Source organism: Grampus griseus (genome assembly GCF_964374135.1).
Source record: "Grampus griseus genome assembly, chromosome: 8".
Lineage (NCBI taxonomy): Eukaryota > Metazoa > Chordata > Mammalia > Artiodactyla > Delphinidae > Grampus > Grampus griseus.
In genome coordinates this window covers 104,702,754-104,726,895 of record NC_139002.1, presented here as the reverse complement: position 1 = coordinate 104,726,895, position 24,142 = coordinate 104,702,754, and the positions used below count along the sequence as shown (strand labels likewise).

Below are 24,142 nucleotides of genomic sequence, written 5' to 3'. Positions count from 1 at the left end.
CCTCTTGTGCCAGGCACTGTGGTAACCTACATTTTCAAGGCTGTATCTGATATTGTCAAACCAGTATCATATGCAAAAGTTTGGGTCACTGATCTGCCTTTGACCTGATGCCCGTTTTATAAACTCATTTTCTTCTTGATTAATACAGTACCTCTTCCCCAAAGAGTTGAGGCCTAGATTTTGATTCTGACCTCAATTCAAGGTGGGGAGCCTGGACCAGGCCCCTCACTGACAGGTCTCATTGTTTTCTCAGCGATGGGAGTTAGAACCTCCCTCCCCCTTTGTTATCTGTTTGCTATTCCTAGCACAGATCCTCAGGATTGGCCTGTGCACTGCCTCTGGCCTGGAGCCCATTTGGTTGTTGTAGCTACCCTGTCCCCCACTCCCACCCTGCGCTCCTCCCCCCAGGCAATGGCTTCTCGTTCCTTCCCAGCTTGTCCAGCTCCTGGAGGTCTCTGGAGAGTCCCTGACTGCACACAGGAAGCCCCATCCAGGGTTCCGCAAAGATGCTCTTTAAGGGTGTGAGTGAAGGGAGAATTTGAAAATAGAAAAAGGGACTCCATTCACTTATTTTACCCTTTGAGACTAACCTGGTGGCTTGAATCAGTCCACTTGGGCCCATGATGCCAGGATTATTGGAGTCTTTCCCAGGGCCTCTTCTGGAACCCTCTGGTTTCTGGGAGTGCTGGAGGCTTGTGGGGCTTGGTCTAGCTCCTCTCTGAGGAGCTGCTGTGTTAGGAGCTGCTGTGTTAGGGGCGCTTCTGGATCGGAGATCTTCAGGGAGAAGACCCGAGTGTTGCTGCCCTCTGGTCCTGGACCTTCTCCACTGGGCGGGGGCTCTGCTTTGGGGCCAGGGCGAGCAGAACATCTGGGGACTTAGGGGGTGGGGAAGCCTTTTATTCATTCCCTTATTTATTTGTTCTTTTGCCTCTCACCTTCCCACCCATCTCACCTCCCCACCCCAAAAAGAAAATGTCAGAAGTAGAAATGTTAGCAGCAGAGTAGACTCTTACAGACTCAGGCCTGGTGGTTTATTTATCTCCCTTCCGCAGGAGCTGCAGGTGGAGACAAGAGTGCTCATTGCCTTCACATGAATTTTCCTTTAGTTCAGGATTACTTAGGAGGAGGAAAGATTTTACTTGCTGTTTTCCTTACCACCTAGAGAGCTCACAAGCTGTAGCAAGGGTAAGGACTTGGGCATTTTGACTCAAGATTTTGCGGAGGATGCTGGGTGCTCCATGCTGGATAGGAACACGTGCTAACTTAGGGGAGAGCTAACAGGATCCCAATTTCTCCCCTCCCTGCAGCAGGAGGTCCTCATGGACCATCCCAGGCCCTAGGCAGCCCTTCCAAGGACCTGCCCACAGCCCACCCGGAGCTGTGAGTGTCACTGTCCGGAAGGCTGAGGCCAGGCCTGAGGTGCCTTTTGCCAGCACCTCAGGCCAAAAACTCATCTCTCCCTTGTTATACACGATGCCAGCAGTTTTCCAGACCCTTTCCCCTTGTCAGCAACTTTCTTATTTCAGAGCAGTTGACATGCATTTATGTAGGTGTTAGATTACCGGGAAGCTTAAATCCAGCTTAGGCAAAACACAGACATACCAGACAGAGCCTGAGAGCAATGTACAAAGCAACAAACACATCAACCACGATAAAATGCGATCATCCCGGGCCTGGCTCCTGTTTTCCTTGGAGCTTAGTTCTGGAATTTCAGACCTGACTTTTTTTCTTGGCTTATCAATTTTCCATATCCTTGAACTCCTTATCCCAGGTAGGAAAAGGTGAGGGGCCATCTCTGGAAACCTATACCAGTTTGCATAGGCCCTTACAGTAAGCAAAGTACTTTCACATACATTCCTAAGGGGTATCAGCGGTCTCATTTTGCAGATGATTTGCCCGAGGTCAGGTATTCTGCCACCAAGTCTTCTGTACATTCTGCAGAGCCATGTTTCTCTCCCTTTAGGGTTTATTTGTTCTCTAAGCGTTTACCCAGTGCCTGCTTGGTTCCCTGCTCTGCTAGGTTTGGGATGCCAAGATGAATAAGCCGTGGTCTCAGGCCTGGCAGTGCAGTGAGCTACTGGCTGCCTGTAGCCAGCCACGTCACTTGGGAAGTAAGGCTCCTCTTAACCTTCTTCGGAACACAGACTGCACAAATAAATGTGCTTGGCAACAAGCAGAACAGGTGTTCTGTCCAGAGCCATGAACCGGGCCTGCCCGTTGCTGGGGGAAGGCACTGGGCTGGGCCGAATGGTGGGGGCACTCAAGAAGGATGTGGTGAATGAGAACTGGGTGCCTTCCCTGGAAAGTGGAGCCCACGCACGGAAAGCCTGAGGATTGATGGGAGAGTGAGGGAGGAGGTCTGGGCCCCGCGGAAAGCTCCTTCGTTTTTGCCAGTCCCGCCAGCAGTAGAGGGAGTTCTGGCAGACTCTGTTGGTGGCTAAAAGCAACGCTGGTTGTTGTGTTTGTTCAGGGGGTGAGGAGGAGGAGGGACTGAAGCAGAGGCGGCGGTGGTGGTATAAAAGCATTTAGGGAGAGACTGAGCCAGCATGGGGAGAAAGGGTAGTTAGCACTTAGCTTGAAATGCTAAAAGATTCAAGCAGTAGCTGGTGCTAGGCGAGGACTGAGAAAGGAGAAGGGAGAGTGAACCGAATCTGGGGCCTCCGAGGATTGGAACCAGCCTTTCCCTCTCCCCCCACGCTTGCTCCTCAGGGTCAGGAATTCCACCTGATCGCCCTCTCTGTTCCTTTAGCGCGAGACTTAAGGATATTTGTCATGGAAGTCTCAGAACCTGGCCCAGTGCCTCTCAATGAACTGTTCCCCATGAAGCTCGCTGAGGCCTATTGCCCCTCTCCCAGTAGCCCCCACCGAGGGGAGGGCCCCTGGCACAGACCCGCCCCGCCTGGGATGGAGCCCTTGGTCTCCATGGTCACTGGGCTCTGAGTGGTCAGCAGCTAGCCCTCAGCTTCAGGGGCCACTGTGTAGCTGAGAGAGACTTGCATTTGCTTCCCAACCATTTATTGAGTGCTCACCCTGTTCCAGGCCCCGTGCTACACACTGGAGACACAGCAGGGAACCAGAAAAACAGCCCTGATCTCCTGTCCTCAGGGGAGGCAGACAGAGAAGGCCAGTTGCTGTGTAATTGCAGCCTTGATGTAAGGAGAGTGCCTTAACCCGAGTGGGCCAGGAGAAGCCTCCCCCGCTGTGCTGTTATCTGCTTCACAGCAGGCGCGGCTGGGTGAGGATCTTGTCAGAACACCGGGGAACTTGGGGCAGGTTTCACGTCTCAAACTCTCAGTGAACTGGAGTAGAGGGTGGGAGGAGCTATGGCAGCCACGCCCCCTCCCTGGCTGGAGCCACGCCTCCCCCCCCCCAGCTGGAGTCTCTTCCGGAGCTGTGTCGTCCTGGTGAGTCCCTTCCCACTGACGCACCCTAGGACCCCGTGTGGCACTGCTCTTAACTAGCCCCTGTGGTGTCACTGGGGTGATGACAGAAGGGCTTGTTTCAAGTTGAATTAAATGCTTTCTTGCCCGGCAGCGGATTATCAGATTGTGGATTATTTGGTTTTCTCCTCACATCTGTTAGGTGTGTTTACTTCAGGCCAGGCTCAGCCCTTCCCTCGAAGAACTCCCAGCATAGTCTTCTTGATGTCTTTTTTTCCTGGCCTCTTACCTGCTGACCTTACTGAGAGGTACTGGGCCGGGGTGAGGTGTGAATTCAGAACAAACCGCCTTGGTACCCACAGGAGCACAGGTGGAAGAAACTGAGTTCGGGGTTGCCCAGGTAGCAGTGACCGGAAAACAAGAAGTACCGGGGCTGTGAGGCCCTGATTTCTTTTTTGAAGGCAGCCCTCGTAGCCCTTCAGGCCATGACTGTGGTTGTGTCTGCAGGGCCAGGGCCACCCTTAGGCTGGGCACGTGTGGCCTCTGCCTGGGACTCTGCACCTGAGGGGCCCACACGTTGGAGTGCCTCCCTCCAGTGCTGTTCCAGCTGGACATTCCGAACCCAGACTGGGACCCACATCAGCCCCTTTGGGGAGCTCTCAACCCTCTACCCTGTGCAGGGACAACCAGATGTCCTGCGGGGTTGTCCCAGGGCCCTGAGTCCAGGCCCCGTTCCAGGAGGGCAGATTCCACTGGCGGCTGCGACAGTCCTTTGTAGGGTTGTGTGAGGTTGGGCGGCCAAAATGGTGCTGACACGCTAATTTTGAGCGACTCAAGTTTTTTATATAGATAAGGGGATTTCCCCGCCCCCCCCGCCAAGTGTTTGCCTGGGACCCCACGTATCCTAGGGCAGCCCTGTCCAGGGGCTACCCATCGGGCCTTCCAGCTCTGCTTAGCAGCTCTTGGCCTAGACCAGAGTGTAGGATAAGGGCCTATTGTTTCTCCCTCGGGCCTGAATGGCACTCTGTTTTCTGCACTTGGCTCCCGGGCCAGCAGCTTTCTTGCTGCTGCAGTTGTAACAGTCTTGTCTCAAATGAGAAATTCGTTCCCACCCTGACTTCACATTGTTTTACTGGAATCATGGGAGGATAAGGCTTTGAGCCAACATGGGGTCTTGTGTTGGTTGCTGCTGGGTGGGAGCTGATAGCTGAGGTGCAGAGAAGGGGGCCTTTCCTACCAAGAGACCTTAGTCTGGGGGAAGCAAAAGGTGGAAAACGCCTTTGTTCACATTGAGCTAAGGGGCGAGTTGGCAGGAATCTAGGCCAGCTCTGACCTGGCAGGAGAGGAATGCGGTAGGAATGCAGAGAATTGGTAGGAAGCCCCCTCTGGGCCCCCTGGGTGAACTGAGACTGGGGGCAACTGGGCAGAGCCAAGGTGAGATATTTGCTGCCCTCTTCCCTTTCTCCCTTGCTTCCTGCCATCCTTCCCCAGCCACATGTGTTCCTCTTTGCCCTGTCTACTGTAGAGCAGAACAATCCCGAGATTGAAGGGGCCTCTTTTGTGTCAAGGTCAAAGGAGTGGAAAGGTGGTGTGGGACAGAGAGCTTGTTTGTAAGACTTTGAAACCGCAGGAAGCCATCTGCTCAGTTGAAACTCCTGGGCCCTTTAAGGTGGTCAAATATAGGGCACTGAGGTCAGTCCGCCTGCCTTGACTCAGTGCAGGAATCACAGCCCATTCTGCACTCACCTCCACTACCTCCTCTTAAGTCTCAAAGTGAAGAAGCCTGTTTGCTTTATTTTAAAGTTGTTTTTCCTTCTCTCAGTCCACAGGGAATGGCTTCCTAGACCAGTGGTTCTTCAAGTGGGGTCCCCAGGTCCCTGCAGGTACTCAAGACCATTTCGAGGGGGTCCCTGAGTCAGATTTTCATATAATACTAGGAAGTTACCTGCCTTTCCCACTGTGTTGACATTTGCACTGATGGTGCAAAACAATGGTGGGCAAAACGGCTGGCAGCTTTGCAGGAGTCAGGGCGGATCCCTTCACCTCCACACACTTGCAGTTCAAAAGAGCCAGCTTCACTTAAGACTGGCCTTGATGAAACAGTAAAGATGGCTCATTTTATTAACTCTCTATGCTTGTGTGCAGGTCTTTGATATTCTATGATGATGAGATGGGAAGTAAACAAACTGCATTGGTTGGCTCGAGGGAAAGCACTTCGGGGGGTTTTGAGTTACGAGCTGAACTAGCCGTATTTTCAGGGGATGCTGTTTTTACTTGAAAATAACTGGCAGCTGTGGTTATTCAGACTGGGGTATCCGACAGACTTTTTCTCGAAAATGAATGTAGTGAGCCTGTTGCTTCAAAGAAAACAACTAATAGTATTTGTTGCCAGTTTGTTTACCAATAGTATTTGGTAAAATTAGAGCTTTCAGGCCAAAATTAGCATTTTGGAAAGCTTGTATCCATCCTCTTGTGCTCGACAACTTCTCAATACTTAGAGTTTTCTGATGAGATTGATGGTGATATTACATCTGTGACATCTTGGCATTTTATTATATCAGTAAAATGTGTCAGCATCTTGAGGATTAGAATAACTCAGTAAACTGGTATTTTCCAAATGACCAGTGTATGACGTTACAAAATCATGTTGGGAAAAGGCCCATTTGCAATTTAAGAAAGGCCAATGGGGGCTACCCTGGTGGTGCAGTGGTTAAGAATCCGCCTGCCAATGCAGGGGACACGGGTTCGAGCCCTGGTCCGGGAAGATCCCACATGCCGCGGAGCAGTTAAGCCCGTGTGCCACAACTACTGAAGCCCATGCGCCTAGGGCCCGTGCTCTGCAACAAGAGAAGCCACCACAATGAGAAGCCCACGCACCACAACGAAAGAGTAGACCCTGCTTGCTGCAAGTAGAGAAAGCCCGCGCACAGCAACAAAGACCTAATGCAGCCAAAATAAATAAATAAATAAATAAAATTTATTAGGGAAAAAAGAAAGGCCAATGGATTTTTAACGTAACAGTACATTAAAGTCCATAGGGTTTCATATTTCACATTATAATTAACTACCATTTGTCAAGTTTTGGTATAGTATCCAACAGTGGTATCCACAATTGTCTGAAAAGGCAATTAAAATATTCCTCCCTTTTGCAACTACACGTCTGGGCGAGTCTAGATTTTCTTCATAAACTCTACTTATTACAATAAATTGAACACAGAAGTGCAGATATGAGAATCCAGCGTCTTCTATTGAGCTGAACATTAAAGAGATTTGCAAAATGTAAAACAAGACCCATTCTTCTCACTAATTTTTTAAAAATATAGTTATATTTTATTAAAATATTTATGTTAACTTATAATGTGTTTGTTATTTTTAAACAAATTAATAAATATCAACAAAGGTACCACATCCTGGAATAACCCAGCACTGAATTTCCTTTGTCTACAGAAACCCCTCCTCCCCTTATTAGAAAACTCTCTGAGATCAAGGAGCATCTAGACTTCTGATTGATGGTTAAAAGGCAAACACAAAAAACTTATTTGCATAAGAATGTTAACTTTTCAAGAAGCTTTAACATGCATTACTTTTAAAATTTTATTTTTATAACAGCTTTATTGAGATATATTTCACATTCTTTAAAATTCACCTTTTTAAAGTGTATAATTCAGTGGTTTTAGTATATCCACAGTGTTATACAACCATCACCACTATCTAATTCTAGAACATTCTTATCACCCCCAAAAGAAACCCTGTTTCCCAGAAGGAAACCTTCCCCTACAGCCTCTGGCAACCATTTTCTGTCTCTATGGGTTTACCTCCTCTACACATTACATAGAAATGGAATCGTATAATTGTGGCCTTTTGTGTCTGGCTTATTTTAGTTAGAATATTTTCAAGGTTCATCTACTGTGTAGCAAGTAACAATACTTAATTTTTAATGGTTGAATAATATTCCATTGTATGGCTATACAACATTTTGTTTATCCATTCATCAGTTGGACATTTAGGTTGTTTCCAATTTTTGATTATTATGAACAGTGCTACTATGATCATTTAAATGCATGTTTTTGTGTGGACAAATGTCTTCATTTCTCTTGTGTATATATCTAAGAGCTGGATCATTTGATAACTCTGTATTTAATTGTTTGAGGAACTTCAAAGAGTTTTCCAAAGTAGTCATTTTATATTCCCACCAGCAGTGTATGAGCGTTCCAGTTTCTCCATATCCTCGCCAATACTTATTATTGTCTGTCTTTTTGATTATAGTCACCCTAGTGGGTGTGAAGTAGTATCCTCTTGTGGGTTTTTTTTTTTTTTGCGGTACGCGGACCTCTCTGTTGTGGCCTCTCCCGTTGCGGAGCACAGGCTCCGGTCGCGCAGGCTCAGCAGCCATGGCTCACGGGCCCAGCTGCTCCGCGGCATGTGGGATCTTCCTGGACCAGGGCACGAACCCGTGTCCCCTGCATCGGCAGGCGGACTCTCAACCACTGCGCCACCAGGGAAGCCCCCTGTTGTGGTTTTGATTTGCATTTTCTGTAAGGCTAATGATGTTGAGCATCTTTTCTTATGCTTATTGGCCATTCATATGTCTTCTTCAGAGAAATGTGTATTCAAATCTGTTGCCCATTTTTAGTTGTGTTGTTTGTGTTTTTGTCATTGAGTTGTAAGAGTTCTTTATATATTCTGGATATTAGACCCTTATCAAGTTATATGATTTATAAAACTTTTCTCCCATTCTGTGGTTTGTCTTTTCATTTTCTTGCTGGGGTCCTTGAAAGCACAAAAGTTTTTTTATTTTGATGAAGCCAATTTACCTATGTTCTTTTTGATTGCTTGTGCTTTTGCTGTCATAGCTAAGAAACCATTGCCTAATCCAAGGCCACAAGGATTTATATTTTATTCTAAGATTTTTATAGTTTCAGGCCTTAAATTTAAGTCTGATCCATTTTGTGTGAGATTCTGTAGATGGTGTGAGGTTAGGGTCCAACTTCATTCTTTTGCATGTATATATCTGGTTGTTCCAGCACCGTTGGTTGAATTGTCTTGGTACCCTGTTGAAGATCGATCGATTGGCTGTAAATGTGAGAGTTTTCTGGGCCCTCAATCTCTTCCACTGATCTATATGTCTATCCATATCCCAGTACCACACCATTTTGATTACTGTAGCCTTGTAGTAAGTTTTGAAATTGGCAAGTGTGAGTCCTTCAACTGTGATCTTCTTTTTCAGTATTTTTTGGCTGTTCTGGTTCCTTTGCATTCCCATGCAAAGAATCATCTTGTCAATTTCTAATAAAGTAAGCTGTGATTTCTTGATAGAGATTGCATGCATTGAATCTGTAGATCAGTTTGGGGAGTATTGCCATTTAAACAATATTAAGTCTCTGATCTGTGAAAATGAGGTGTTCTTGTTTAGGTCTTTACATTCTTTCAATGATATTTTGTAGTTTTCAGCAAACCAGTCCGCACTTTTGTTAAATCTGTTCCTTGGTGTTTTATTCTTTTTGGTGCCTGTCTTACTGTATCTTGATTTAACTGTATCTTGTTTACCCCTCCTCCCCACTCTCTCCTCTCAACCACACTGAGTCTCCATAGGGCCTGGCACTTCAGTAGCACAGTGCACTACAGTAAAGGTTTTATGGTTTTATTGATTTTTTACCCACACCACCTTCGTGAAGAAGGCATGGCCATTACTGCCCCTGGCGTAACGGTTGAAGAAACCGAAGCCCAGAATGCAAGGTGAGTCCCAGCACAGCGCTGGCCGATGGTCGCAGAGGCAGGGCCCGGGGCTTAGTAACTCACAGCTCCTTCTGGTCATCATCCTCCCTGAGACTGACACGCTATTCTTGGCCCCCAAGTTTGTTTCTGTGTTGCTACCTCTCTTATCTTGAGCCCCTGGGCATGATGGGAAGAGAGATGGATGAAGGCTGATATCACAAGGACTGACCATTAGGATCACTCTTCTGGGCATCACCAGTGTGCCAGACTCTCTGGGTATTTCAAAAACACATGACCTCTTGAAGCCCTCAGAGCAACTCTACAAGATGACTCAGATCTTTCTGCATTTTATAGATCAGAAAACTAAGGTTCAAAGGGTTATGAATATTCCCAAGTCAAAGAGAGAATTACGTGCTGGAGCTGCAGTTCAGCACAGTTCCCAGAGCTCAAGCTGTGGCGCTGGACCAGGGGAGTCGTGGTGCTGGAAGGTGTGAGCTGTGTGGAGGAGGAAGGGAATGGGGGTTTCTTGGAAATTGTGAGGCTCCCTAACACTAGGGTTGGGTTGGGTCAATCTAGAAGCATCTGTTCATTAGTCTGGAGCTGATGTCTCCAAGTAGTGGGCTTGTTGTGTCTTTCTGAGGGTGACGAAGTGCCAGCAGAGGCCTGGAAAAGCCCTGTGACCCTATACCCTGTGGCGTCATCCTTTGGTCATTAATTCTGGTGGTGGAAGCTCATTTGCCACGTGTAGGTCTTGCCTCCACCATCCACATGGTGAATTCTTTTTTTTTTTTTAATATTTATTTATTTATTTATTGGCTGTGTTGGGTCTTCGTTTCTGTGCGAGGGCTTTCTCTAGTTGCGGCGAGCAGGGGCCACTCTTCATCGCGGTGCGCGGGCCTCTCACCGTCATGGCCTCTCTTGTGGCGGAGCACAGGCTCCAGACGCACAGGCTCAGTATTTGTGGCTCACGGGCCCAGTTGCTCCGTGGCATGTGGGATCTTCCCAGACCAGAGCTCGAACCTGTGTCCCCTGCATTGGCAGGCAGATTCTCAACCACTGTGCCACCAGGGAAGCCCCTACGCATGGTGAATTCTTAAAGTGCAGGGGTCACATCACCTTCTATCTTTGTTTCTCCATAGCACCTAGCATTGTTTCTGTTACCCGGTGGGCATTCCTTATAAGCTTTTTGAATAAATGGAAGACATTCTGCTTGCTTTGCTCCTAGAAGTTATAGACTCTCAATGCCTCTGTGGCTGGATTTGGGGTGATAGAGAAGAATGGGGGACCAAGGCCATTAGAGGGGTCCAGCTGCTCTCGTAGTGCGAGACAAGAGGCTTGAGATGGATGCAAGATCTGCCTCTTGTTGACCATGTTCCCATCCCCAGAGCTGAGTGCAGACCGATGTCGTTCCTACTTGGAGTCCCTGATGGGATGTCTGGTCTGTCTGTCACACGTAGGGTCAACAGTGTTGTTTCTACATCTGAGCAACCCATGAAACCAGAATAACTTGGCCATCAGTTTACCTGCGACAGATCCTTACTCCTTCCCCCAAATTGTTTCCTAAGATGAAGAAAACAACCATGAAGAAGTAGTAATTGGTGGCCTTGGTGGTATTTCACAGCTGCGTAGAAAGTTAGTTGCTGCAATTTCCAATGCTGGATGTTCTGCTTAGACTGGAAACAGCTGCACAGATGATTACGTCCCTCTGTGATGCAGTGAGGGGTAGGGAGCTTGCCTTTCTCCCCAGCCTTGTTGTGGCAACGGGTGTCCCAGTCACACCAAGCCACACATGGCTTGTGAACACGCAAAGCCAGGTGGCCTTCCCGTCACAATGCTCCCTCTTGCTGGAGCACTTCCTCTTCCTCTTTCCCTGCCAGGCCACCTGTCAGTCTCCTCCTTAACCTCCAGTCTCATCTCTAGATGTCATTCCCGCTGCTGTTGAATAGAAAGTGGCTATTCATAGTAACCAGATCCATTGAGCCCTCACAAACAACCGTGCAAGGTATATGTTGTTAATCCCCAAAAACATTTTACTATTCCTGGATGGAGCCTCTCGTTGGAGTGTCATTTTGGCCTCATCTCCCGGGATCTCCAGCTGCCGGTCTTTGCAGGGTTTATTAGTGGTTCGCACCCTTCCTTGGTGGGCTGGAGGGGAAGCACGAGGCTGCTTGTTGTCAGCTCTGGAGAACGATGAAGAGGTGGAAACACAGGTAGCTGTGCGGGTCAGGATCTGGATCTGAGAGCAGTGAGCAAGTTCCCTCCCCCACTGGGTTTTCACTTAACTCATGGGCTCCAGGAGGCTCCTGTGATTTGGACCTTCACCTGACTTAGGGACCAGGTGCACCCACATTTCATTAGCAGGCTCTCTGGGTGCCAGCTGCCAGGTCAGGTCGTCGCACGGAGCCAGGGAAGGCCCTCTCTGACTAATTAACCTCGGGTTCTGGACACTAAACAAAGTTAGAACAGTGAGTTATTGACTCTGCTGCCTCCAAGAGCTTGTCAGAGCTGAGGCTGGTTGTTTTTGTTTTGGTGGTATTGGGTGGTACCCAGTGGGTGGGAACGCTACTCCTGTTCTTTTTTTTTTAAAGATTTATTTTTATTTATTTATTTTATTTATTTTGGCTGTGCCGGGTCTTAGTTGCGGCACGCGGGATCTTTGTCGCAGGATGCAGGATTTTTTAGTTGCGGCATGTGAACTCTTAGTTGCGGCATGCATGCGGGATCTAGTTCCCTGATCAGGAATTGAACCTAGGGCCCCTGCGTTGGGAGCACAGAGTCTTCCCCACTGGACCACCAGGGAAGTCCCTCTACTCCTGTTCTTGACCGGAGTGGTCTTTGGGAGAACACTGCACTAAATGAATTGGTCTGGGTGGGCTTAATAATGTGGGCACACATTTAAAAACCTTGCCAGGGCTTCCCTGGCGGCACAGTGGTTAAGAATCCGCCTGCCAATGCAGGGGACACGGGTTTGAACCCTGGTGCTGGAAGATCCCACATGCCGCGGAGCAACTAAGCCCGTGCGCCACAACTGCTGAGCCTGCGCTCTAGAACCCATGAGCCACAACTACTGAAGCCCGCGTGCCACAACTGCTGAAGCCTGCGCGCCTAGAGCCCGTGCTCCGCAACAAGAGAAGCCACCGCAGCGAGAGGCCCACGCACTGCAACAAAGAGTAGCCCCCGCTCGCCACAACTAGAGAAAGCCCGTGCGCAGCAACGAAGATCCAACGTAGCCAAAAATAAATAAAATAAATTGATTTTAAAAAATTAGAAAAAACCTTGCTGACGAGGTCATACCAGGCCAACAACCCACAAGAGCCACTGGGTAACATGTGCCCTTGTGAGGAATCCAGTCTCCTGTCCCCATGATGTTACCAGTTCCCAGGGGCACAACCTGAGGCATCCCGAGGTCTCAGGAGGGGGAGAAAGACATTAGACACCTCATTTTTTTTCTTCTCCTGTTGGATCCTCTGCTCCTTTTCTTAGGCCAGAAGCTCGCTCTCCTGCCTGGCTCTCCCATCCCTGGCCCCGGTCCTCCTCCCCTTGTAAAACCCAAATACCACTGCCCTTTAATCCTTCAGTCAGAACACATGGGCAGCAGCTTTTCACTGCCTCCTCTCAGCTCACCCCTGACCTGATTTTGTTTTTTTGCCTTTTCTCAAACAGTCTGTTCAAGGTCTACTCCTGAGTTGGAGGTTGGCTCACAAGCAGCCTCTCTCTCGCCTGAGCTGTAGGGGAGGGGGCAATTCTGGAAAGTCATTGACAGAGGCTTAACCCAGAACGTCATTTATAAACAGGCAGCAGGCAGAGGGCCCAGATTTCGGTGTTCCGGCACCAAGGACAGCATGGCCTCCCTGGGGCTCTGCAGACCAGCTGCCGCGGTAAGAGGACCGCCTTTCAGAGTTCCCTAGGCATACTGTCCTGGGTGGGGTGTGCACGCACTGTGGCCTCGTTTCTCTCCTCTCTGGAACTTGGCAGCCTTCTCGTACCTGGGAAAGGAGAGGGCACAGGGATTCTGGGAACGATCCTTAGAGACAGGAAACCAGGGGTGGCCTGGATCATTGCTCATGGGCCTTTGGGGACACTGGTCAGGGATGGGCAGGACCGAGGAGCCCGAGGTAGGCAAACCCTACCTGACAGTGAAAATGGGTTCTGCCCAAGACCTGGGGACAGAGGAAGATGGGCCGTGAGTCCCAGAGCTGTGGGCCAGAGTGCCTTTGTGTGGTGGTGACATTTAGGGGAAAGGTCACGTGGTTCCTTTGACTGGGGTCCCTTGTGGAGATGGTGAAGCTGCCAGCGGTCGGGAAGGGTCTGCGCTGAGCACAGCACCAGGCCCAGGGTGCACACGTGCTGTACTGCACATGCTTGGCCAGCTCGGGCCTTGATGAAGTGCTCTGCAGCCGCAGAACAGGAAGGCCTGGCTTTCCTTTAGGGATCTGGGAAAGATCAGCTCTCCTCAAGACGTGGGTTTGTGATTATATCCTAGACAGCAATGAATGGAAAGTGGGGAGGTACCCCCTTCCGGGAGGCCAGGTTTCTGGCATTTGAGCAGACTCGCAGCTCAGGCCTCAGGGGGGAGGACTTATCCCATTTGCTTAGAAGAAAACCTTTCCCTCAGTTTACAGGGAGGAGAAACAGATAAGGGCCCCAAATGGCTTCTGGTTCTTATCTTCACACCAGGCCAGAGTGTCCTCCAGGTCATGGGATAAAGACTCAAGGAGAAGGGAGAAACTGGCGCTCTGTGTGTGTGTGTGTGTGTTTGTGTGTGTTTGTCTGTGTGTTTCAAGGAGCAGGTGAGAGGGAGGGACATACAGTTCCCTCTGCTTTGTCCCCAGCTTGCCAGGAGCAGAAGCTGGTAAGGAATATGCCTTTTCTCCCTGCTGTCCTGTGGAGGGATGTGGTTCCTTTGACTTTATTCACAGTCAGGTAACTCTAAGGGACACCTGCCATGAGGAGGAAGTCTGAGACAAGGAGGCAATCAGTACTTACTAATCAGGATGGATCTGGAATGATCTTGTTTGCCTATTTGGTCTCCTTCTGACTGGAAGGAAATGCCCGTTTCCCGTGGGCAGGGACCTCTTCTCTCTCTTTCAAGTGCCTAAGGGCACCTGGCTCTGTTACAAAGGCTCAGTCAATATCGAATGATTGAATGAATGGAGTGCCTTTTCTTTGCTTCTCATTTCACTAAACCTCTCCAACTTCATTTTCTGTTGATTTCATACCAGACTTTTCACTTGATCAGCACCTACTTGGTGACGCCTGACCCTGGCCCTAAACTAGTCAGGCCAGACTGTGCTCGCAGGGAGAGGAGGCCCATGCCAGACCCTCTCTCCGTCCATCTGCCCGCCGAGCAGGTGCCGTCACCCCGTGTGCCAGGCGCTGCGACCTGCCGGGGCCTCTTGAGTGGATCCTTCCTCTGAGCCCAGATCAAGTCCCCACCCCCATGACACCTTACCCAGCTCTCCTCAGCTGCTTCACCCTTCCCCCGCCTCCTTTGCGTATGCTAGGTGTTTAATATTCCTTATATTTCAAGTGAACTAGTCTTGTCTCCTCGCCAGATAGACAGTTTCTTGAAGGCACGGGCCGTGTTTTATATTATCCTCTGTCCTTCAAGTCTGTGTTACAGGCAGTAGGTGCTCAGTAAACACTGGATGGCTCTGATTGTGTGAAATCTAATCAGAGTCCTTTGAGGATGCTTTGCAGTTTACAGTTTATGAAACCGAAGGAACAGCCTGCAGTTTCACATACAACAGGTCACTCACTTGTCAGCCCTCCATGTTGGATGGATAAGCCGGCTTTGTAGGTGAACTAACAGGTCTGAACTGTTTTTCACTCATAACACTTCTGACATCGAATATGTGGGTTTTTCCCTCACACCAACCGATTCTCCTGTTCTCTGCAGACATCAACTAGGTATCCTCCAATTCAATTCAGTTCTGACACTACTGAAAGTTAGCGCAGACCCCACAAGTGAAGGGCTCAGTCCCACAAGACGGCCCTGGCTTCAGACACCAATGACAACACCTGGCCTCCTGTGAATCAGAGATTCCCCTGACCCCTCCTCAGGTTCGAGAATTTTCTAGAACTGCTCACAGAACTCAGAAAAGTACTTACCATTACAAGTTTATTTTAAAGGATACCATGAGCAGCCAGATGAATAGGGCAAGGTCTGGAAGCGTCCAGAGTGCAGGAGCTCCTGTCCCCAGGGGTTGGGGTGCACCACCTCTTGGCACAAGGGTGGATTTACCAACCTGAAAGTTCTCTGAACCCCATCGTTTAGAGTTTTCATTGAGGTTCCATTACACAGGTATGATAGGCCATTGCTGATTAACTCAATCTCCAGTTCCTCCCCTCCAAGTAACGGGGTAGGGCTGAAAGTTCCAACCTTCTAATCACAGGGTTGATGCCTCTGGCAACCAGCCCCCATCCTGATGCTATCTAGGGACACACCAGGAGTCACCTCATTAGCATAAACCCAGGTGTGATTGAAAGGGGCTAATTATGAATGAGAAAGGTGGCTCCTGTCTCCCCTTCCACTCAGGAAATTCCAAGCATTTTAAGAGTTCTGTGCCAGGAACCAGGGACAAAACCCAGATTATATATTTCTTATAGATCACAGTATCACACAGGTGCAGAGAGGTAGGTTGATCCCCAGACTCAAATGATCAGATGGTGGCAAAGCCCCAAGTTGAACCTGAGTTTTTTGACTGTCAGACCTTGCCCTTCCTATGGGACCACGTGGTGTAGGGGGCGTATGGGGGTGTGTGGTCCCCACCTTCGCTTCTTCAAAGCTGCTCCTGCCCTCCATGAAGGGAGGTTCCTGCCTCACTTCACTTGTCACCCCTGCACTCCCCACCCCCTCCCACACCCTGGCTGTTTTTCCCTTTATCCTTCCAAAGCTCCAGCTCCTGGGATGCTGGTGCAGTGAGTGGAAATGGAAAATGGGCTGCATGAAGGAACACTGAGGTAGCAGGGAGTTCAGGAGGTGGTGCTGGGGCCTGGGGGGCAACAGATGGGGCTGGAAAGCCCATTTTCCTTATCTAGAAAGTGAAGATGAGGGACTTCCCTGGTGGCGCAGTGGTTAAGAATCCACCTGGTGGGCTTCCCTGGTGGCGCAGTGGTTGAGAGTCCGCCTGCCGATGCAGGGGACACGGGTTCGTGCCCCGGTCCGGGAAGATCCCACATGCCACGGAGCGGCTGGGCCCATGAGCCATGGCCGCTGAACCTGCGTGTCCGGAGCCTGTGCTCCACAACGGGAGAAGCCACAACAGTGAGAGGCCCGTGTACCGCAAAAAAATTAAAAAAAAAAAAAAAGAATCCGCCTGGCAATGCAGGGGACACGGGTTCAAGCCCTGGTCTGGGAAGATCCCACATGCCGCGGAGCAACTAAGCCCGTGCGCCACAACTACTGAAGCCTGTACTCTAGAGCCCGCGAGACACAGCTACTGAAGCCTGTGCGCCTAGAGCCCATGCTCCGCAACAAGAGAAGCCACCGCAATGAGAAGCCTGCGCACCACAACGAAGAGTAGCCCCCGCTCACGGCAACTAGAGAAAGCCTGTGCGCAGCAATGAAGACCCAGCGCAGCCGAAAAAAAAAAAAAAAAAGTTAAAAAATGAGAAAAAGAAGATGATGCTGTCTGTGCCAGTAGTCAAGGTTCCTGTTAGTAGCAAATGAGAGCATCTATTAAAGTACTTTATAAACTGCAATGCCATAAGAATATTGTTGTTCAATATGATTATAGTATGCAAGTTGCAGCTCAGTAAAGTTCCAAATGGGATAATACCCACCTCATAAGTATGAGGGTGACCTGGCTGGTGCCTCGTCCAGGGCCTGGCACTTAACAGACGCTTGTAGCTATTATTCACTATTATTGTTTTTGTACTTATTGTAAGACATGGCGTCTTCCCTCAGAGAGGGGTGGGTGGCACTGAGAGGGCCTCCTGAAGTAGGGACCTGTCGGTTGGGACTGAGAAGATAGAAGAGGCAGTCTGTCACCTGGGGCTTTCGTAATTCATTTACTACCTCAGGTCGCGAAACCCTGTTTTTCCATAAAGTCTAAACTTCTCAGCTGGGATGCTCCTTCCTCCCTGGAGAATTTTCAGCAGTCTAACTTCTCAACATTGAGGAGAAACTACTACCTTCAAGCGAACACGCCCACTGCTGCTGGCAAGCAGAAAGTGAGTCTTGGCACTTCAGAACCTGCTCAGTAGGCAAAAGAGCCTGCGGTTGTAGTTGCCAGAGCTCCTGGCAGCCACCCGTCTCTTCTCCCCGCCCAGGGCATGCACTGCAGGGTAAAGGCCAGTGTGGGTCTGTGCACCCTGGCTATCACTGCAAAACTTCAAAACAACCCAGGGGGGAGGTGTCTGCTCCACTCAGCTGTGTGCTCTGTCGGACTTCCACCAGCGATGGGCACAGGACCAGTGAGGTCCAGTTAGCCTGTGCAGGAGAGGCTGTGCTGGGGGGATGAGGCGTGGGTGTGATGCTGACCCGGCTGGTGGGGGAGGTGGCAGGCCCTCACACAGTGATTGCAGGCCCGGGAACAGCCAGGGCAAGCGTGATGGTTGGGGAGGAACAGTTGGGGGTTGGCAGGCAGGGCAGAGCGAGGGTGGTAATGAGTAAGCTAGATAGGATGGTAGATCTTAAATCTATCCACAGCAGGCTCCTGGGGAGCAGGACCCTGACTGAGGCACAGCTTGGGACGATGGGCAGAACGGAATGTGATTGCCGTGGCCAAGCTACGTATCCTGAGTTTCTGTTTCCTTACTTACAAAGCTGGGGCCTTACAAAAAACCTTACAAGGTTTTTTGATGGTTAAATGAGATGATGTGAAGCACTTAATGCGATGGCTGGCACTCGGTGGCAAGCCCATGCAAGCGATATCCGTGGTTCTGATGCTTTGCCAGGTGGCCGTGGTCATTAGGATAAAACCAGCAGTAGTGGATGCCTAGGACTCTGTCTCTGGGAAGCCTCTGGCCAGCTTTTGTGCTCAAATTCCAAAGCAGGGTGAAAGGTCAGATCAAGGGGCAACAAAGGAACGGCTTCCTGGGGAATCAGGAATAGGGAGAGAAAGCAGCAGCAGCCCTAGTCAAGGTCGTGTCCTGTCTGGGTTGCTGTTTACTTTCCTTCTTCCAGGAATGGAAGCTCTTTGCCACTGAATTCCGTCACCATCTCCTCGGCTTGTGGACTCTGTGAGGTGGTGATCAGTTTACCAGAGAACCAAGTTTTCATGCTGAGTGAAGTTCCACAGTGCCTTCCTCTGTAGGGTTGCTCGGGGTGTGGGTGTTGAGCAGAAGAGCAGTAAAGACTGGCCAGGAATGGTCGACGGTCATACATTGATTCTGAGAAATTGAATTAATTGGCCAAGGCAAGTCACATACCCAACAAGGGAGGTTGAGGCATCCAGGGACGAGCAACGGTGGGAAGTCATTACTTACCTGTAGGCCTGAAGGGGTCAGGAGAGGAAGTAGTGTTTCCTCCAGACTTCAGGGCGGGTTGACAGAGTGGAGGCAAGGATGCCCAGCAGGGAATCTCATAGAGGCCAGACATATCCTGAGTCAGGACTGTGACATCAAGGCCAGCAGAGAGTAGGGAAGAGCATACTCCACGTTCTCTCTTCTCCCAGCCTCCTCTCTCCTGCCCGGGGCCTCCCATTGGCTGAACCTGCAGGACGCCAGCCAGCGAGGGAGTCCAGGTACCTCCATCCACAGGCCTCAGCTTCGCTGGGTGCAGGGCAGAGAAGGGAGATGCAGAGAAGTGAGCGGAGAGCAACCAACCAGGAAACCTCTCCCAAAGGCTAGTTCCTGGTGGAAACATCGACTCAACAGGTGTGACGGACTTCCCTGGTGGCACAGTGATTGAGAATCCGCCTGCCAATGCAGGGGACATGGGTTTGAGCCCTGGTCCGGGAAGATCCCACATGCCGCTCAGCAACTAAGCCTGTGTGCCACAACTACCGAGCCTGCATTCTGGAGCCCACAAGCCACAACTACTGAGCCCGCGTGCTGCAACTAGTGAAGCCTGTGTGGCCTAGAGCCTGTGCTCCGCAACAAGAAAAGCCACTGCACCGAGTAGCCCGCACACCGCAGCAAAGGGTAGCCCCTGCTCACCGCAACTAGAGAAAGCCGCGCACAGCAACGAGGACCCAGCACAGCCAAAAATAAAATATAAACAAATAGGGCTTCCCTGGTGGCGCAGTGGTTGAGAGTCCGCCTGCCGATGCAGGGGACATGGGTTCGTGCCCCGGTCTGGGAAGATCCCACATGCCGCGGAGCGGCTGGGCCCGTGAGCAATGGCCGCTGAGCCTACACGTCCGGAGCCTGTGCTCCACAACGGGAGAGGCCGCAACGGTGAGAGGCCGGCGTACCGCAAAAAAAAAAAAAAAACATTGTTGAAAAAAATGAAAGAAAACCTGAGTAAATAAATGGACTCCCTATGTTCATGGATGAGAAGGCTTAATATTGTTAAGATATAGGCTTAATATCCTTAAATTGATCTACAGGTTCAATGCAGTGTCTTTTACAATTCCAGCTGCCTTTATTTGCAGATGACAATATGAGCCTAAAGTTCACATGGCAATGCAAGGGAACTAGACTGCCAAAGAATCTTGAAAAAGAACACAGAGGACTCGCACTTCCCAATTTCAAAACTTATCACAAAGCTACAATAATCAAGACAGAGTGGTACTGGCATAAGGACAGACATACAGATCAATGGAATAGAATTGAGAGCCCAGAAATAAACCCTCACATTTATAGTCAATTGAGTTCTAACAAGGGTACCAAGATAACTTAATGGGAAAAGAATAGTCTTTTCCACAGATGGTGCTGAAACAACTGGACATCCACTTGCAAAAGAATGAAGTTGGACCCCAGCCTCATACCACACATAAAACTCAAAGTGGATCAAAGACCTAAACATAAGAGCTAATAACTATAAAACTTTCAGAAGAAAACATAGTCATAAATCTTTGTGATATTGGGTTAGGCAGTGGTGTCTTAGATACGACAGCAAAAGCACAAGCAATAAAATTTTAAAAATAGATAAATTGGGCTTCATCAATATTAAAAACTTTTGTGCAGCAAAGGACACTATCAAGAAAGTAAAAAGGTGGTTCAAAGAATGGGAGAAATTTTTTTGCAAATCATATATCTGATAGGCCCTTGTATCTAGAATAGATTTTGAAAAACTCTTAAAACTCAACAATAAAAATACAAATAATCCAAAGGCAAAGGATATGTATAGACATTCCTCCAAAGAATATATCCACATGGCCAGTAAGCACATGACAATATGCTCAACATCATTAGCCATCAGGGAAGCGTAAAACAAAACTGCAATGAGATATCACTTCATACCCACTAGGATGGCTAATCAAAAAGGCAGATCATAACAAGTGCTGGTGAGGATGTGGAGGAATTGGAGACATAAGCTGCTGGTGGAATATAAAATGGAGCAACAGCTGTGGAAAACAGTCTGGCTGTTCCTCAAGTGGTTAAACATAGAGTTACTATATGATCCAGCAGTGTATACCCGAGAGAAATGAAAACACATGTGCACCCAAAACTTGTACACAAGTGTTCACAGCAGCATTATTCATAATAGCCAAAAGGTAGGAACAACCCAAATGTCCATCAGATGGGTTAATAAAATGTGGAATATCTGTACAATGAGATATTCTTTGGCAATTAAATAGAGTACTGTTACGTGTTACAACATGGATGAACCTTGAAAACATTACGCTACGTGAAAGAAGCCAGACACAGAGGAGCATATAATTTAGTATTCCTGTGTCAGTTAGAAGCAAGGCCCTGGGCCTCAGTTGTCACTCATGTTGTCTTCCTGTGTCACAGTCAGGTTCAGCCAGAGGCCATTTCCACCATGGGTCCCATCAGTAGGAATGCTGGCTCCGCTTCCCTTCAGGTCCCCTTGTGGGGAAGGGTGCCTGTGGAGTGGTCATGTGTAGTCCACGCCTTACCTGGTGCCCCTCTGAGTGCCACGCTCCGGGGACGCCCTCTGCCTTCCTGTTCTTGCAGCTCTTGCTGCCTTTCTGGCCTGTTCTCTCCCTTTTTTGGGTGGGGCTCATCCACAGTAGCTTCCTGAGAAGCAGTGCCAGGAGGTCAGTTGTGGCAGCCCTGTTCTTTGTAATTTTTTTTCCTTCTTGTCTTTATTTGAAGAGAGCTCAAAATACTAACAGAGTATCACTTTATTACAGTCATGATTTCACAGTCACAAGACTGAAAGTTTCAGATTTTACCAAGAGTGAAATGGCTTTATACATGAACTTCGGTTTAACCCCAAAATAGCAGCTACCCAGGTTTCCCACAGAACTTGACCATAATAATGTATAAGTCCCATTCTCATACGCATCCTCATTCACATAAACTGCTCTTAAATTGAGTTCGATTCCAAAGTGATTAAAATTGATTAATTGAAATCAATTAAAATTGATTTGCTCTTTATCTTTATTTCACCTTCACACATAATGGATAGTTCAGCTGGATAGAGAGTTTCAGGCTAGAAATCATTTTCCTTTTGAAGTTTTAAAGAAATGCTTTGTTCTTTTCTAGCTTCCCAAGTTGCTGTTGAGAAATCCAAAACCGTGCTGATTTCAGATTATTTGTGCCCCCTTTCCCCCACTTTCTGCAAGCTTACAGGGTCTGAAATTTCACGACATGCCTGGTGTGAGTCTGCATTTGTCCATCTTGTCGGCTCGGTGCGTCCTTCCATGTGGAAACGTGGCCTCTGTCCTAGGGGTTTCTTGAATTATTTTGTTTCTTCCCCTGTGTTTTAGCTGTTCTCTCTTTCTGAGACTCCTGTTATTTAATTTTTGGATCTCTTGAACTGACCTCAGATTCTCTTCCCTTTCTTTTTTTTTGAAAATAAATTTATTTATTTTGGGCTGCGTTGAGTCTTTGTTGCTGCGTGCCAGCTTTCTCTGGTTGCGGCGAGCAGGGGCTACTCTTCGTTGCGGTGCGCAGGCTTCTCATTGCGGTGGCTTCTCTTGTTGTGGAGCACGGGCTCTAGGCATGAGGGCTCAGTAGCTGTGACTCACAGGCTCTAGAGCGCAGGCTCAGTAGTTGTGGCGCATGGGCTTAGTTGCTCTGCAGCATGTGGGATCTTCCCAGATCAGGGCCTAAACCCGTGTCCCCTGCATTGGCAGGCGATTCTTAACCACTGCGCCACCAGGGAAGCCCTCTCTTGCCTTTCTTGCCCACTTTCCGTTTCTTTGTCTTTTTGTTTCAGTTTCTAGGAGATTTCCTTTACCTAATCTTCCAACCCTTCTATTGATTTTTTTGTTTGTTTTTCCCATTATATTTTAATTTCCAAGAGCTTTTCTTGCTCTCTGAATGGGTCTTTAAAAATATGTGCATAACATCCTACAGTTCCACCTCTGTAATCTTTTCTTGTTTCTCTGAGGATATTAATGCCATGTTTGTTTAAGTTTTCTTCTCCTTGCATTGGCTGTTTCCTCCAAGTTGCTTTTTTCTGCTACTTTCCTTTGGTCTCTCTTTGAAGGAATCTCTCCTCGGCTGCCCAGTGATCTTTGGTTGCCGGTTCACAATGACTAGTAGGGGCTAAAAGCTGCCTGGGAGTCCAGTTTCTGAGGTGCACAGTGGTGATGAGGCATGCTATTTGTTGGGGAACCTCAGTGTCAATATCCTGAGGCCTTCCCTCTTGGGCTGGGTCAGGTCTCAGAGGAGGGGAAGGGTGTTCTAGGAGCTGAGTGGGCAAGGGGACAGGATGCATAGGCTCACTTAACTTTCCTCTCCTGTTTTTGGCAAGGTACCCAGGCCCTCACCTGTGCCTTGCACCCCCCAGTGCAGACCCTGAGCTTCGTCCTCTCCAGAGAGCAAACCTCTGTTCTTCAGGAGAGGGTGGGAGAGGGGTGATCTCCAGCAGCATGAGGTGGGGGGACGGATCTAGGGATCTAACTGCTTCTCAAAAGCTTTCACCCAGCTTCCGTTGTACGTATCAGCCCATTCATCCCATCCCGGGGGACCTGGAGCCACAGTTCCCTAGCTTCTTGGTGGTGGAAACTGGTGGATGAGCAGCCTTCCCCACTGCCAGGTAGGGCCACGAGGACAGTTAACCCAAGCTGCTTCCACAGTTATGTTGCTGTGGTCTCCCTTCCTGGTCTCTCTGTCCTTGGGGATTTATAGCTTAAAAAACAAAAACCTCTTACTAAAGTTTTGGTGGGATTTCGGGAGGGAGAAAAATTAGACACATAACCCAGACATGAGTGGGCTTTGCACAGGGAAAAGGGCATCCAGGTGGGGAGCATCTTGGTGGAAGGAGTGCTCTGAGGAAGACAGGAACGTGCTTGGATTATTTGGGAACAAGGAGGAGGCAGTTTGGCTGGAGTTACAGGACCCAGGAGGCTGAGGAGTGATGGGAAATGAGGCTCGACAGGCAGGTTGGACTAATGATGTGAGGCGAGATTCTTACCTGTAGGCAGTAAGGGTCGTGGAGGGTTTTAAAAAGAGAGTGAAAGAATGCCTGCACCGGGGATGCTGTCCTCAGTATATAGCCTGGATCAGTAGCTAAAGCCAACCAATGGTAATGGTTGGTCATGGTTAGGAGGCCTTTACAGCAGTTCAGGTAGGAAGAAGGGGGTGATCTAGGGTGGGTTAGTGGAAATGAAAGCAAGGAGAACGTGAGCGATTTCAGAGGAAGAACTGATGGGCCTTCTTGACTAGATGGTGGGAGAGGGAGAGGGAAGGACAAAGATGACCCCCAAACTGAAGCCCTAGTTCCCTGGGGATGGAAGACAAGAGGTGTTTGGTTGGGTTTGGGGGAGTGTGTGTCATCTGGGATGGGGGAGGGAGGGGGTAAGTTCTGTTACAGAATAGACATTTGACATGTATGTGCAACAGCTGTTATTTTAAATCCTCACATTTCAACCTGCAAATGCCTCTGTTGGTTAAGAAAGAGTGAAGGGGGTGGGGTGGGGAGAGAGAAAAGGTGTCAAGGGTATATGAGTAAGGAAATCAGTCCCTTAAAAAGCAAAGACTAATTTTCACGTTGTTAAATGAGATTATCAAAGGAATCT

The 24,142-nt window shown here is 49.0% G+C and overlaps 1 protein-coding gene across 4 annotated transcripts in view; it reads left to right on the top strand.

Annotated features, from left to right (window-relative positions):
• PC (pyruvate carboxylase) overlaps positions 1-24,142 on the top strand; it is a 106,706-nt gene that overhangs the window by 38,768 nt on the left and 43,796 nt on the right. Inside the window, exon 1 of one of the 4 annotated variants that reach the window (XM_082659782.1) lies at positions 12,902-12,973. The exons of the other annotated variants lie outside the window; for them this stretch is intronic. Coding sequence (XP_082515908.1) covers positions 12,938-12,973 — 36 coding nt within the window. The 5' untranslated portion in view covers positions 12,902-12,937. Of the gene's footprint in view, positions 1-12,901; positions 12,974-24,142 lie in introns of those variants that run through there. 4 annotated transcript variants of the gene reach the window in all.